The following is a 15048-nucleotide window of genomic DNA, read 5'->3' as shown; positions in this document are numbered from 1 at the left end:
ACATCTTAAATTCCCATGTTGTAGTTTTTGAGATTGTGGTAAAAAGTCAAATTTTCAGCTGTTATAGAACTGAATCATTCAGCCATTATGCAATTCCCAGTAGTCTACAGCAAAGTACATATTGTTCTGTTTTGTATGAAAAAAAAAAGTGACTCGAGTATCCAAAGCTGTGAACAAGACCTCCAAAGTGACTATGAAACCCTACACGTTTCCCAGTTTCCATTAGGGAATCTTTGACCCAATTATGCCTAAATGGAGCAGTAATTTCCACTCTGTGCGACACCGGCTGGAGCACCTTGGGGAGAAAACGTTTCACCCTCGGAAAATGCTTCGCTCATTACACTTGGCATGAGTCGTGTCTGCCCCCATGCCCCCTGCCAGGCTCAAACTCTCCTCCTTTTCTGGACACTTATTTATTTATTACTGAATTGAAGGTGCACTGTGTAACTTTTCTAGTGGAGAGCCTGCCATCTGCTTGTCTCCATGGGGATTTTTTTTCCCCTGGTATGTTCCACATTATGGCATTAAACTAATCTTGATGGAGACAAGCAAGTGACAGGTATTTCTGAGCAATAAAAATAACTAATTGAATAAATGCTAAATGCATTTAATGCTATATGGTGAACCTGTCTTGACAAAACAATAAAATGTCCAAGGTGGAGTTGCATAGTATAGAAGAAGAAAGAGATCCATGCTGCCATTTTTTGAAGCTCACAAATTTTTATTTTAATCCAGTGCGGATCTCTTTCTGCTTTTGCACAATTTTTTGTCTTTCTGTTACTGGATGTGCATGTCTCTATCTACCAGTAGAATTACATAGTGCACCTTTAAATTGCTAACCCTGTCACAGTAATTACATCTTGAACCTATTGTTCATTACACAACAGATGGAACAATAATTTTGGGGGGGTCAGTATTTATCATGGGTACTTTCCCTTGTAGATTGTATTTTGGTTATTTTTCTGTACTATGATGAGATTTGGGCTGTAGAAGGTTGAATAAATAACTTCTGTGACTCATTCTAGATGTATACTAACTTCTTCTAAGTATTTCATTCTGTTATTTATGTATTGTAGCTCATATTTTTAATAATATTGTACATTTACTTTTTGGGGGATAATTCTGCTTTATGGTTTGGTTTGAATATTATTGGTTATTGTCTATAATTAGTTCAACAATATATCGCACCTAAAAGTTGTTATCATGACAGGCTTATATCCAGCAAATGTTTATTTTCAACATAGATTTTAAATGCATGGCTAATAATGTGCACTCTTCACTGTTTGCTTAATGTTTCTCTTAACCATGCAGCATTAGGAAGATCCAAAGGTACAGTACTGCTCCTTTCCTCTTGTTTCACTGGTTTTCTTACCCACATTTTTGCTAAATCTTTATTTCAAAGGCTTAAATTGGTTGTCTGACAGAACTATGAAAGTAACAAAGCCAGTCTATGCTCCGTGTTTATTTAGTTAACATTTTCATGGGTCTCTTAGCAGTGGATAGACTAGTTCTGTACAATAGCCTCTTGTTTCTTCATCAGACCAGTCTTGATAATGTTGACGTTGTTTTCTATAACACTGTTGTAAAGACTCATTCACTCATCCATCCTTTTGTTCTCTTTCTTTCAAACCACTCTTGAGTTGGAGTTTCCCAATTCTATGTTTCAGATCATTATCACTGAAAGTCTTTTAGACAATTTATGTTGTTTATATTCCCTGGCAACAGTGGTAGTTTATTGTGTAAACCTGTAATTGGTTCCTGCTGATTCAATGTGGTTTTATAGCCCGCAATTACAGGCAACCTTGGTTATAAATGGAATTATTTACTACAAGACTTCTTTTGAGGTAATTGCAATACAGATCTAAAAATAAGTATCTTAATTTACATATTTTTTATGTAGTCTAGTTTTAGTAAATCAGTATGCATTTACTGAGCATTTATATGTTAACAGTTTTAGAATTCAGACTATTTCAACATTTAAAAGACCATATTACTGTGTTTCAGAATACATCACAGAATTTCAGATACAGATAGGGGAGAGCTAAAGTGAATAGAGAGAGAGTTACTTTATTGATCCCGAAGGAAATATATTGTATATTGAATATTGTTAAAATGCAGATTTTTGTTGTAATACTTACTTAGTGTCACTTAGTAGAATCAGGAGTTTATCTTTTATTAATATCAATATTTTACCAATATGGCAATCTGACTCTTGCATCATCATCATCATCACATTCAAGTCTGAAAACCACCTTTAGGCACACTTAAATATTCAAGAGTTTTATTTATCTTAAATGTCTGAAGTATGAAAAAAAGACTTAGGAAGTTTCTCTCTTAAAAGCGAAGTAAAATAATCACCCAGCTCGCCCCTCCCTGCCCCCTTTAAAAGCAGTGTCCCATCCCCTGATTGGCTGTGCCTCTCTGTCCCACCGCAGCATGGGCATCAGGGTCATGGACACTTCCTGGGTGTCACGCAGGGGCTCGCGTAAATGTTCATCCACGCCGCCCCACGTGCACCCACCCACCCCGCCCATTGACGAGCGCTCAGTCACCCCCTCCCAACCCCTCCACCCAATAGCAGCGACCGTGCCAGGTAAGAGCCCGTGTATAGCCAGTGTATAGCCCCCCTTCCCAGTCCGTATGGTCCCATCCCGCGCACTGCCCCAAACGTTGCACCTCCACTTAACTCTTTACCCCGTCCTCTGCGCCCCACTACTCCAGATCCAGGCTTTTGGGCTGTCTGCTAACTTTTTTATTTTTAAATGTGTGATGATTGCATTTCATCACTGCATGTCATGCTTAAATGTTGTGAGGTTGTACTTTAGTATATACTGACGCATTTGTTAAGTACTGTAGGTACCAAACTCTCAACCTCCATAATCTCCATAATCATGTGTTGTACTGTGGATTATCTTTTCCTCCCTTCAAATAGTCACATCTAGATTACTTGAATTAAGAATATTTAATTTGATTTGAGTAAAATATGTGAAATATGTTTCGCTAAACTTCATATCTGTGACTTAATTTTCTTGATTACAAGTCCAACGCTCAAATCAAAATATTCCACATTCAAGCTAATTTAATGTTTTTAGATATTACATTTGCTGTGTTTTCTCTTCTGTCTTTCTCTGTCTAAAAACAATTTCTGTGTAAACTGGGTTTGGCTACAGTCCACTGCATGAACAGTATTGCATGTTTTCTATTTTAATTTACTCAAACATCTCAAACACCTTTTCATTGTCACAATACACTCATGCTAAAGGGATAGTATGTTGTATGTATGTTTTATGTAACTAAACGCATGGTCATATTAACTTAATTTTTTATGCCTGCTGCTTTTTTTCTTCCCAACCCAAAATATCAGTGCACTTATCTCCCCCTTCGTCACTGTTAAATGATCGTCACCACCTGAATATCCCTCTTTCTATACTTTTGCATTAAAATAAACTCCACTTAATCTGAAAATGGCGCTGTCCTCTTTGCAAACCCCTTTTACTATTTCTATCATTGCAGCTCTGATGATGCGTCCTCGAATTGGTCGGACTCCTGTTACACGTACCCCTCTCCCGATGAGGAAAGACCGCCGCCCCCTTACCCTTACTCCTCCTCCCTCTCCTCTTCCTCCTCCGGCTCTGCCTTTTCTGCCCCCCATCACCACTTCTACACCCGAGCACCCCCGAGTATGCGCCCCTTTGCCTCTAACCCAGAGTGTGTGTCCCCGCCTGGCCCCTCCCCTCCTCCGCGCTGGTCCGTGTTTAGCCCCCCTTCGCTCTCAGCTTTTTGCTCTCTGGACGTGAACTCTAACCCCAAATCCCTGTCTGAACCCCAGCATGCGCCCCTCGCTTCTGAATCGAACGGGTCGAATCTTTATATCAAACCTCCGCTCGTTCTCACACGCCACGATCTGTTCCCAAACTGCCCCCCCAGACCCCACAGCACACCCCTGTCCGCCCCCCCTCCCTGGTCGGCCTGTGCTTGTACCAAAGACAGAGGCACCAGGCTGAATAGGTAACTACACATCCTGAAAACTAATTAGTGGAGCTTACTCAACTCAACTTCATCGTTCTACTATTTAAAACAAAAATAGTTACGATAAGATAGCTTCACATTTTCTTATTTTAATTTATGCTTTTTGTAGACATTTTGGTGTTTATGCAGTTCCTTAGTTTCTTTAAATCTTGTGGTCAATACACTGCCCAGGATAGCACAGTCCTCAACAAGTAATAAACAAATATGCTAGAATTAATTAAAGGTGCACTGCGCAACTTTTCTGGTGGAGGGTCGGCTACCTACTTGTCTCCATGGAGATGTGATTTGCTTTCCATGGAATGTTCGATTGTTGTTCTGTGAATAGGGATGCCACAGATCTGAACTGTAATGTAGCTGTAACGTGCTTGTGTCCTTTGTGATAGATTCAGTCTAGGTTCTAGGTTCAATCTAGTCAGACTGGCGCCACCTAGTGCCTCTGCTCAATTTAATTTCTCTCCAGCGACTAGGTCAGAAATTGGAATATACTAGACGGTTTGCAAGAAGCCCGAAAGTTGTAGACCGCTCACCTAGAGGAAGAGCTATGAAGCCATGACGTCAAAATCAAGCTCCTGTCTGGGTCCCTTTTGTGGTACAGCACAACAGTAAACAAAGCGGTCGAGATGGATGTACATGAAGCCATACATTCTGTGTTGGCAATGATTCCCGAGATCAAGGATTTAAACAAAGAGAGAAATTTGGTGAATTTTATCAAGAGGAAAGACATTATTGCCCTTCTTCTCACGGGATTTGGCGCATTACATACGCCATGACCAAATAGCAGTGATTGGTTAAATAAAAAAAGTACCCGCCTACCGTTGAGCGAACGAATCCTAATGCTGCGAGGTCAGACGGTTTCCACGAAGTGAAACCGTCTGATGAATCAGGCTAGGTTCAATCTATTGTGTAGAACATTCTAGACAAAGCAGTAACATTTCCATGGAAACAAGCAGGTGGCAGACCTCAACTAGAAATGTTACTCAATGCATCTTTAAGGATTTGATAAAATGTAATAGTGATTAATATAGCTTAGCTTTATTTTTATGACATTTCCATTGCCTCTAATACAGCAATTATGTAAACATCAATGAATTGCATTTAAACATTTAATTGAGTTTCTAAAAATGATTTAGACCTGTCTTTGTGTTGTATTTTTAGTTTGTTTTTTACAGTGTTAACATTAGGGTTCTACTGAGACAGCCCACAGCCCTGAGAGAACGTCCCCAGGGATAGAGTGAATTGAATAGCGGTGTCTAAAAGGATTGGCTGGGCTCCTCCTGCCTATTTGACCGTCTCTCTTATTTCCTGTGTTGAGATACCTGTCACTCAACCTTAATCAATACTCATTAGGAGCTGCCACCTTTTGTTATCCCCCCCATCTTTAATTTAAACGCAGCGTATGCAATCTATATAACTTTCCATGTTGGCGGGATATTCTGAAGCCGGTTACCAGGCAACAAAGGAAATCCAGAGCTTCGGGTGAATGGCATTATAAAGTGGGCGTTAATGAGTCATAGCCCGTCAGAGCCGATTGTGACGAGAACAAACCTCACAAGCAAAAAGAAACAACATGGAAAGAACTCATCAATAATTTATACTTTACATTTTTACATTGATGTCGTAAATATAGCATGCTCATTCATCCACCCATTTTTCATAATAAAATAACAGGCAGATGGTACAGACTAGTTGTGGTGTTGTGACCTTCGTGTCCCCATTGGCATTCAGGCTGCACTGCACTGTAAATAATATATCCATTAAGGTTCAGTTTGATTTTTGAAAAGCTTTGGCTCCTATAGAATGTATAGATGTCTGAGTGCATTTGTGGTCACTAACGCAGTCTGACTAAACTACGGTGATCTATAATACATAATTACAGAAGCAGAGTTGACAGGATAAAAGGTCTTTAGATGCATGTGTCAATGTTAGTTTGAGGTATGTTTGTCTCATTGGTTTTGTTTATGTCCCTCTCAGCACCCTAAAGAACAAGGAGCTGTCTCCGGTGATTGGGCAGAAAGGGCTTCAGGGAACAGTGACCTCTAGTGGCCCTTCTCAGCTATCAGAGCACAGCCCACATTCACTAAGAAGAGGTAAATCAGACCCATCAGCCATAGCATGTTCATATCATGGGTTTTTATAGTAACTTTTGTTAAAGACTGTAATATAATTTAGATTAACATGAAATAATATCATATAAAAGGCTGAATTGTGCCAGTCCCAAGCCCAAATAAAGAAATATTTTAATCACTATTGAAAAGAAAATTAATGTGACCAATAGCACTGTACTTGATTTTCAGTTCAGTCTAAAATAATATAGTAGACTCGGACTGAATTCATATTAAAACATTTATTTACGGTTTTATGCCTAGGTTTATTATTGACTGCATTTGAGAGTCATTCCTGGAGTTTTTTGATCAGCTAACATTACTGCTTTTGTCTCTACAGCAAAGAAACTAGCCCCTATCCCACCTAAGCCCCCCTATTCTCAGACAGGAGCGATCTCAGACCAGTCTACGGGACAGCCCTCTCCGGTTAGCCTATCTCCCACTCCCCCCAGCACCCCCTCTCCCTACGGCTTCAGTTACCCTCAAGGTTACGCCACCATAGGCTCCCCCATACAGGTGCAGTCCGCTACCACGCCCTCCCTGTCTTCTCCCCCTTCTCTGGCCGGGACCCTCACCAAGGCCCGACCGACGCCCAAACCTCCCCGAAATAGACCCAGCCTGCCTCCCCCTCAGCCCCCCAGCACCCCTGGGACCAGCCCACAGCCTCTAGACCACTCCACTGGGCTGCTAGATGGACTATCGCAAGGGGAGAGCATGTCCACAGGTGAGAAAAGTAACATATGATCAATATAAACTAGTCTTTGTCACTCCACTGCTTTAAAAAATATGTAATAAAGACATAATAATGACAAGAACATATTTTTAAACTACAAAAGTACTACAATAGAAAATGTCTACATATTATTCACAGTACAATGTCTTTTTAACATTGAATTGATTCAAATCCACAGTTTAATCCACATTTTAATCCAGTTATATTTGTAACCTGATTTGTCCTGTGACTATTTTAAACTTTTACATTAATAATACATTGTCTTAAAATAAGCTGAACATTTTAAACTCAAACAAAATGTTCAAACACAATTGCACTAATTATTTTCATGCATCAAAAATGCTCTTTTTTTATTAGAGAACCAGCTAACTAGTATAAATGTAACTTAACATTTTTTCAGACTTTTTCTATGGATTCATAATTATATTCCCATTCACTTAAATACTTTATTAACTGTCCCTTTTGTCGACTGCTCTGACTTCCAGCGGTATGAGGCCAGAGGGTCAGTTTAGGGTAAGCAGGAGTTAACCCTCACCTCCTCGCACTCTCCAACTCCTCCACCATGTTGGACCCACATCCAGTTCAATTGCACGCCCGGAGTAGAGTAAAGCTGCTAATAGCGTTTTGTGTCAGATTAATTCCAATATTTTCTCAGTAATGAAGGCTTGTTTTGATGATTAAAGCCAATTTCTGACACAAATCTCTATGGTTACTTGACTCTACTTTCATTTTTACATGCAGTGGCTGTTCAGTACACCCCTTGTAAATAACAATATGGATTTAAGCCTGTGCATGGTGCCTGAGACTAATGCATGGCTTAAAAATAATAATTCACCATTCACTTCAAACCCAGGGCTTCTTTTTTGGTTTACACTTATTTTTTCCATCCTAAATATTTCCTACAACGCCCCTTCTCCCTTCACTCTCACCCCACTGCCCACCTCAGTACACTCCCCTTGTGCATTGTCTAGTGGTCCATCACTCAAAACATGGGTATCATCAACACAACATGCCAAAAATGTATAGTGAAATGTTAAATGAAAAATGTATGCTTTTTAGTTTGTAAATAGTGTATATTGACACAGAAACGACTTGTGTTTTCCCATAGACTGTATATATAAATGGTCATAGATAACCTGCTAGCCGCCACTTTCAAAATAGGAAGTGTTCATGGGGGCGTTTCCAGCTCCATCAACTCTGTTTCCAATTGACTTTACATTGAAAAATTGTTAACCCTCTCTATGTAACTGCTGCAGTAAGCCTTGTCATTTTTGTCTTTAAAATGTTCGTATTAACCCACTTAACTGGAGTTTTTAATTCACTATTTAGTCCATAAATAAATTACTGTTCGAAATATGGAACTGGCTCCAAATTTGCTCCTATAACTGCTATCTTTGTGAGCTTCATTTGATTGGAGCCGAATGCTATAGGTGACATCACACTTCCTTAGTCCACTTCTTTATACAGTCTATGGTTTGTCCCAATGTTCAGTGTAGCACAAGTTCAATGTGTTTTAAAAGCAAGGCAAAATAGCATTCAGTTTTACTTTTGAGATTGAATTTATATATACTGATACCAAACTACATTTTTTCTTGCTTGAGCTTTCTACCTGCCTGAGAAAGTTGAGATGATTTATTGTTTTGGGAATATTGTTAGCCAGCTACCAATGTTGGTCAGCTCAAGTTGCTAGGGCAGACCGCTGCTAAATCTAACAAACCAGAACACAATGGAAACTACATTTTAGGTCATTTTAAGGAGGTCAGTTTCAGTTCCTTTTCATAGATGGGGACATAGTGGGTTTACTGTAGTTCTTTGCACTTTCCTTGGGCAAAAATACAAACAGTTTTAGACAATTAAAAAAATATAAAACCACATCCACACAACTTAATTATTTAATTTATTGTCAATCAATTTTCCCTTCTCTAGATTCTTTCTGTAACCTGGAGATCCCAGTCATCAACATGGAGCTGGACAGTATTTTCGACATGCCTCACATCTCAAACTTCAGAAACTCATTGACATTTTACGAATCGAGCCACAAGGGGGCGGAGTCTGAGGAGGAGTCTGAGAGCACAGTGCTATGACATTGCTGGCTTTAGCTTTATTTAGCTTTAGCTGTTCAAAACATCATCTACATCTCTGCACTATGGAATCAACAAAGGAGGACACAGTCAGATCTCAATGTAGTCCTGGACTTTTGGTCAATAGGGTTTTTACATTTGCTGGTTTTATTCATGGCATATACAGTAGGTTTTTAATTGTTTGTTTTTTTTTATTTATGTTTTGCCTTATTTGAATCACTTGCAATATTGCCTTTAAATCACAAATACTGGACTATAGCTGCTCAAAGGACCAAGTGCTCTTTGCTCAGAAGAAACAAAACCTGTACATCTGTCGCTTAGGAAATTTTGAGTTGATCCTATGTTGCCATCTCTAGTTTGTCCTTTTTTCTCAGGGTTGTCAATAGAAAGATTCAGCACTAAATTATGGTGGCAACAATCCCTGATGTGTGTCCCAATGTGAGTGTGCCATTATTTTCTGTTTGTGTGTTTTTGCATGTTTTTACAGTGGTAATAGGTTTTTGGAAAGCTAGGCTGGAAAAACAATTCCCAGATCATCTCACTACTCAAATCATTCAAATGTTTTGGTTTATAAGAATATAGACTATAGATCGAACTTTCCAGAGGGAATCATTTGAAATTTTGCAATCATGGACAATTTAATCATGACAGTGGCAGATACATTGTGCATCTGAAAATGTTAAGTAAAAGTAAAAAAAAAAAAAAAAAAAAAAAAAAACAGTCTGCAGTATATTATGGCAACTCAACTCTCATGAGGATGAACATTATCAAATCATTTTGGCAGCAAGAGAAAATACTTTACAAATAAGGAGCAGATATTCATGAAAATGATAAAGTCCAGTCAGTCATTGTAGTTAGCCATGCTGCGCTCAGTGTCTCCATCATGGTTGCAAGAGCAGTTTTAAGACATTTAATATATTTTGCTAATTACTGGTGACTCAGAAATAGGTACAGAAGTGTTTATTTTAAAGAGAATATTTGTACTGATATATTTAAAGTAATTTTAGAATGAATCACTTGGGACCAGACTATATCCACTGATGAATTCAGATGAAAACGAGGTTAGTTTTGGGTGTGATACTTGCCTTGAGATGGGCCTTTGGACCTGTCACGGTTTGTAAGACTTTATGTTGGTGCATCCGCTTCACTTGGCCTCAAAGTCACTGTGCTGCTCCCATTGTGTTTGTTTAAGTGCGTTATTATTATTATTATTCACTATAGCTTTGTAAATAGTGTCTGTACATATGTGTTGTGTATATAGTGAAGGGGAGAAATTTAATATTTACAGATATAATATACAGAAAAGATAATGCTGACAGTAACATTGTATTGTAAATATAAATATGATACATTATGACAATACAGTAGTTCTAGCACAATGTTGCCAGAATCACTTAAATAACAAGTAGTTTTAACAAGTTTATCTGTTACTGTTTGTATATTTTATGGCACTGACTTCATAGTTTTTTCAATTAAAAACAATCTCACTGCTTTTCTGGTGATCTGATTTCCCAGTACTGCCTTTGTGTCCTTGGGCAAAACTGTTCACTCATACCATCTACTCTAGTCACAAGTTGTGTTTCAAAAGAAAGTCCAGTAGATATAAATCACCAAAAACAAAGTAACGTGACAATGTGATATGCATAAATATGAACCCACAAATACGACTGAAGGAAGCTAGTTCTTTGAGATGATGAATTCACAGCAACACAGGGAAATCAGATCAATAAACTTCACATAATGCAGAATAGAAACAAAACAAAAACACATGTTAAGCTCAAGACCTCATTTCATTTCACAGTTGATAAAAAACAGACAAAATACCTACTGCAAACTCAAAATCAAATACAGTAATGCCATAACAGCCACGTTGTAATCCGCATGAGACACTGGTGTTTTAAACATGTAAAATAAAAAACTGTCACTGATCACAAATTTGTAAGTTGTTGTTGGCTGTGCTGAGGTGAATGGTCTGTCTTGTCTCTGTCCAAATCTGTGTTTTACAACGTGCTGCTCTTTGTTTTGTACTAAAGGGTATAAAACCTGTAAATAAATCCATTCAATACAACTTTATGAACAATATAAGACAGACGGTGACAAACTCCAGTATTACAGCTTTTGAAAGCATGAAGCCCTTTGAACACGGACAAACAAAAGCCTTTTTTTACACAAATAGGTGGAATGTAATGGTCATAGACACCATTTTGATCATGTGTTGTATTGCAAAGTAAATGGAAACATTGAGAGGGTGGGTGGGGAGTATGATTCATTATTGTCCTGTGTGAAAGTTAGCCGCATGCTTTTTAACCATGAAATGAACAATGTCTCATCTTTGGTCCTAAACAAATGTGATCGTATTTATTTTTATAAGTGATGAGAGTTTGCAAGAGAAAAATAATCATTCCTGTCCTGATTTGAGTGTCATAATTTATTGTGCGTTTTTACCACTAACCACTTTTTCTATTTTAATGTCTTCATGAACAAGAAAAGCACATGAAATTTAAAATGGTTGTCAAAATAAATAAAGCATTCAATTTGGATTTTCTATCTGCAATATCACATTTTATTTACAATTTGTCCACTGCATGTAGCCACTAAAGGTAATAGTTTTCACAATTAATGGGAGCCAAAATAAAAGGGAACACAATAGACCTAAAATATGTCTCTTGTGTCAAACTAGTGATGATGTGGACTGAAAAGAGGAAGAGAAAATGCCTTTTTTGGACATGTTTTGTTTTCGCTGGTCACAGAGTGGACGCAGTGTGTACTGTAAAATACTCCTCATCCGAATGTTGAAACTATTAAATATGTTTTTACATTAACATTTTTTGTCCTGTTACTTTTTTGATTGCTGTTGAGATATTCCAAGTATACATATATAAAGTACATAATATTTTGATACAAGAGAGACATGCCATCTCCAGAAAGTTAGGCAGTGTTTTCACAGTACTTTTTGTAACACTACTTAATTTTCACTACACCTAGAGTCATTTGAGCTGATTTGAAGAGATACTCATGTGGTCTAGTTTCCTTTTTCTTGCAGCAGGTCTAATGTACTCTGAGCTCCAGTGAAGGTCAAAGACTCTGCAGGGACATAAAACACTTGATTAGATTTTTGATTTGCAAAGTAAATCAAATTTAAAGTGACTGATGTTGACAGTGCTGAATGCACATGGACTGCATATGATGTACAACAGTGAGCTACAGTGTAGAAGTATTCACTCAAGAAACTAGGATCTTCAAACAAAGGAGGACTTACTTTGCCATCATAGTTCTATAAATTATAATTTTATCTTATTAGACAATATTCAATGGGCGACCTTCCTTCGCTTGTCCTATAGGGAAGAGGAGACATTGAATTAGATTATGAGTAAGCCCAATAAGGCTTAATATTTTAAGAAGAAAACTCAGTCTATGTGGACAAATCATATAATTTATGTAGATTATGTAAATTTGTATTTAACAGCAAGTTTGCTCTTTTAAAACCTTTATGATAGCTTACATTAAATGTTACAATGTTGTCTCCTCATCACAAACATACCTGGAGGTGTGTTTTGTTTGATCCACTCATTTAACACGCAAACACTGCATATTTAGGCTGAGTTCTTCTCTGAAACAGAAAATACTTCTCTGCTGTGTTTTTAAACTCCATACAACTTCATTTGAATCGTTTGGACAATTTTGGCTCTGGAATTGCCAATCTCTACTGAGCAAAATGTAAGAGGTAGCTGTTAATTTGAAAACTACCATTTTGAGCTTTGGAGATGTAGACAGACTAATAATAAAAGTCAAACATTTGTGAATGAAACCTGACACAGGTATGTTTTTGATGGGTTATTGCTACCTGTGACAGCTCTTTGAAATTAATTAACATGAGGCAGGTTAAAGGCCATATAAAAGGTAACAATAGGTTAATTTGAATGTTAGAATGTTTTGGTGACCTTTTGAATGCTGCTCATTTTTCAGAGTCTTACCAAAGTCAATGCGGATGTGTAAAGGGGAGTTATATAACTTGAGGTATTGCTGAGGCGTCAGCAGATCTTCTCTAGATGTCAGCGTGATCAAAACATCTGGAGCCATGCCTAGATCTTTCAATGCTGATCCACCCTCTGTCTGTAGAACAATTTAACAATAATTTTATATAATAATAATAATAATAATAATAATAATAATAATAATAATAATAATAATAATAATAATAATAATAATAATAATAATAATGATGATGATTTCAACTGATGAAAAGAAGCAGCAATGATAGACTGACCCTTTTAGCTTGTTCTAGCTGTTTTGCTATAGTTTCCACAGATGTCAAGACTTGAAGAACTAGCGTCTCGGTGGGCTCCTTCTCCAGCTCTGTGGTCCCTTTGGCTGAGGCTACATCTGCATTCAGGAGCTTAAAAAATAATAAAAATACCACTAAAACTTTCAGGCAAGGAGAAAGTGCAGATCTACTTAGAAATGCAGGTAGCAAACCAACCTTGTAGCTCCACTGTTGAAACTTCCTGCTGTGAGGATTGTGTGCCATGAATACAATCTTTGGCGCTTCAAGAGATACACTGCAAATAGACAGACACCCCTACAGTTTCAAGGATGTGACTAGCAAAACTTAATGAAATCCAAATTCAGTCCAGTCACAAATTCTCCAAAATAATAATAATGATAATAACAGATGATTTTATTTATATTGCACATTTGAACAACAAATTTCAAAGTGCTACAGTCAGTTTAAAATACAAAATAGTGCAACATTACCAGTCTGATGCCTGTTGTAGCTTTATAAGATCTTCCAAAATAGTGACAAGGACATCTCTGGAAGACTGAAAGAAGGTAGTAAATGTTAAATAATGTAATGACTAAATCATCAATACCACCATATTCTTACTAATTACTCACTTCAATGACATGAATCAGACATGATGGATAAAGTAAGAGAAGCCCAGTCATGTTGTCCCTTGGAAACTGTTTACTCAGTTGAAGACTGAGGTTTTCATAATGGGCTGAAAAACAAATATTTTGAGTGAAAATACAGACACAGCATTTTACAACCCAGTACTAGCTCTCCAGTTTCAGTCATTGAGCTTTGGTGCATGCCTGACCTATAATGTTACTTTGTGGATGACTTCCTATACCACTCTAACGTGACTCTCTGGAATGTCCTTCACAGTTGAGGTGTGAAAGTTATAAACACAAACAACAGAGCCTTTCAACTTCCCAACAGCACAGGCAACATTTCTGCCTTTTCACAATAAGCAAGCCTGTTTAATTCACAGATTTTCATAGATTTGATTTATCCCAAAATGAATAAACTGGTTTAAAAAGGCTGCATTTTTGTAATTCAAGTTTGAACAAACCTGTTAATTCTGTTCTGTCTCTAAGACCATTGGGAAGTCGAGCGATAAGCAACAGCCTTTGCAGCAGGATTTTCTATGGAGAATTAAACACAACATTGAGTTAAAGATACAGAACAGAAGAACTGAAATGCAAATGTTTTAAAATTTTGCCCCAAATGAAGTTAATTGACACTATAGTAGACCCATATCTAATTTTATAGATACATTTACCTCTTCTTCTTCTGCATTCTTATTCTTTGCCATTATTTCACCAAATAAAGTTGTCCTATGTTCTATTTTCTTTTCTATTTTAAAATCATATTCCTTCAAACTCTCCATCTGACCTGACCTCCTTCTTCAAGTTCCCCCTGTGAAATGAAAACTCCTGTCTGCCTCAGTGTTTATAAAGCCAATAACCTAGAAACCTATTGTTCAGGAGATGCTATAAGTCTTTTGAAACTCGCCTCCTAACATGGTGTTTAAGGCAGTAGACAGTAACTAGTGGTAAGTGAGAAGGCAGTATTATGCTGAGTTAACTAATGATTTTAACCACTTTGGATCCTGAGTTTAATTGTTAAATTGTGTTTATTGTGTTTAATTACGCATTAACTTAGACTATGTATTCATTAATATTTTTAGATTCTTAAAATGTTAACTGTTAAATGCTGTTAGCTTTATCTGTGAAAGAGTTTTGTTTACAGACCACACGTTAGCTAGTCGTGGCCGAAAGTTACAAACCTCTCTCATTCTCTCTAAAGACACCTCGAACA

The 15048-nt window shown here is 37.5% G+C and overlaps 2 protein-coding genes across 2 annotated transcripts in view; one reads left to right on the top strand and one right to left on the bottom strand.

Moving 5' to 3' along the window:
* LOC110154283 (rho GTPase-activating protein 44-like) overlaps nucleotides 1-11767 on the top strand; it is a 77372-nt gene extending 65605 nt beyond the window's left edge. Inside the window, 7 exon segments of the mRNA XM_055149976.1 lie at nucleotides 1312-1329; nucleotides 2436-2539; nucleotides 2542-2593; nucleotides 3514-4008; nucleotides 6001-6116; nucleotides 6472-6855; nucleotides 8791-11767. Of these exon segments, the coding sequence (XP_055005951.1) occupies nucleotides 1312-1329; nucleotides 2436-2539; nucleotides 2542-2593; nucleotides 3514-4008; nucleotides 6001-6116; nucleotides 6472-6855; nucleotides 8791-8948 (1327 nt within the window). The 3' untranslated portion in view covers nucleotides 8949-11767.
* Nucleotides 11746-14634, bottom strand: LOC110154355 (testis-expressed protein 47). Its single transcript, XM_055149978.1, has 9 exons — nucleotides 14510-14634; nucleotides 14300-14372; nucleotides 13842-13945; nucleotides 13701-13765; nucleotides 13426-13504; nucleotides 13213-13341; nucleotides 12920-13058; nucleotides 12205-12280; nucleotides 11746-12029 (listed from the first exon to the last, which is right to left on the bottom strand). The coding sequence occupies exons 1-8, from the start codon at nucleotides 14615-14617 to the stop codon at nucleotides 12243-12245; spliced, it is 735 nt and encodes a 244-aa protein (XP_055005953.1). The 5' UTR covers nucleotides 14618-14634; the 3' UTR covers nucleotides 11746-12029; nucleotides 12205-12242.
* Between the last annotated feature and the right edge of the window lie 414 nt (nucleotides 14635-15048).

The sequence above is a fragment of the Boleophthalmus pectinirostris genome, unplaced genomic scaffold, assembly GCF_026225935.1.
Source record: "Boleophthalmus pectinirostris isolate CB_2022bp ecotype Guang Dong unplaced genomic scaffold, ASM2622593v1 HiC_scaffold_14, whole genome shotgun sequence".
In the NCBI taxonomy this organism is placed as follows: domain Eukaryota; kingdom Metazoa; phylum Chordata; class Actinopteri; order Gobiiformes; family Gobiidae; genus Boleophthalmus; species Boleophthalmus pectinirostris.
This window is presented reverse-complemented; position numbering and strand designations above follow the sequence as displayed.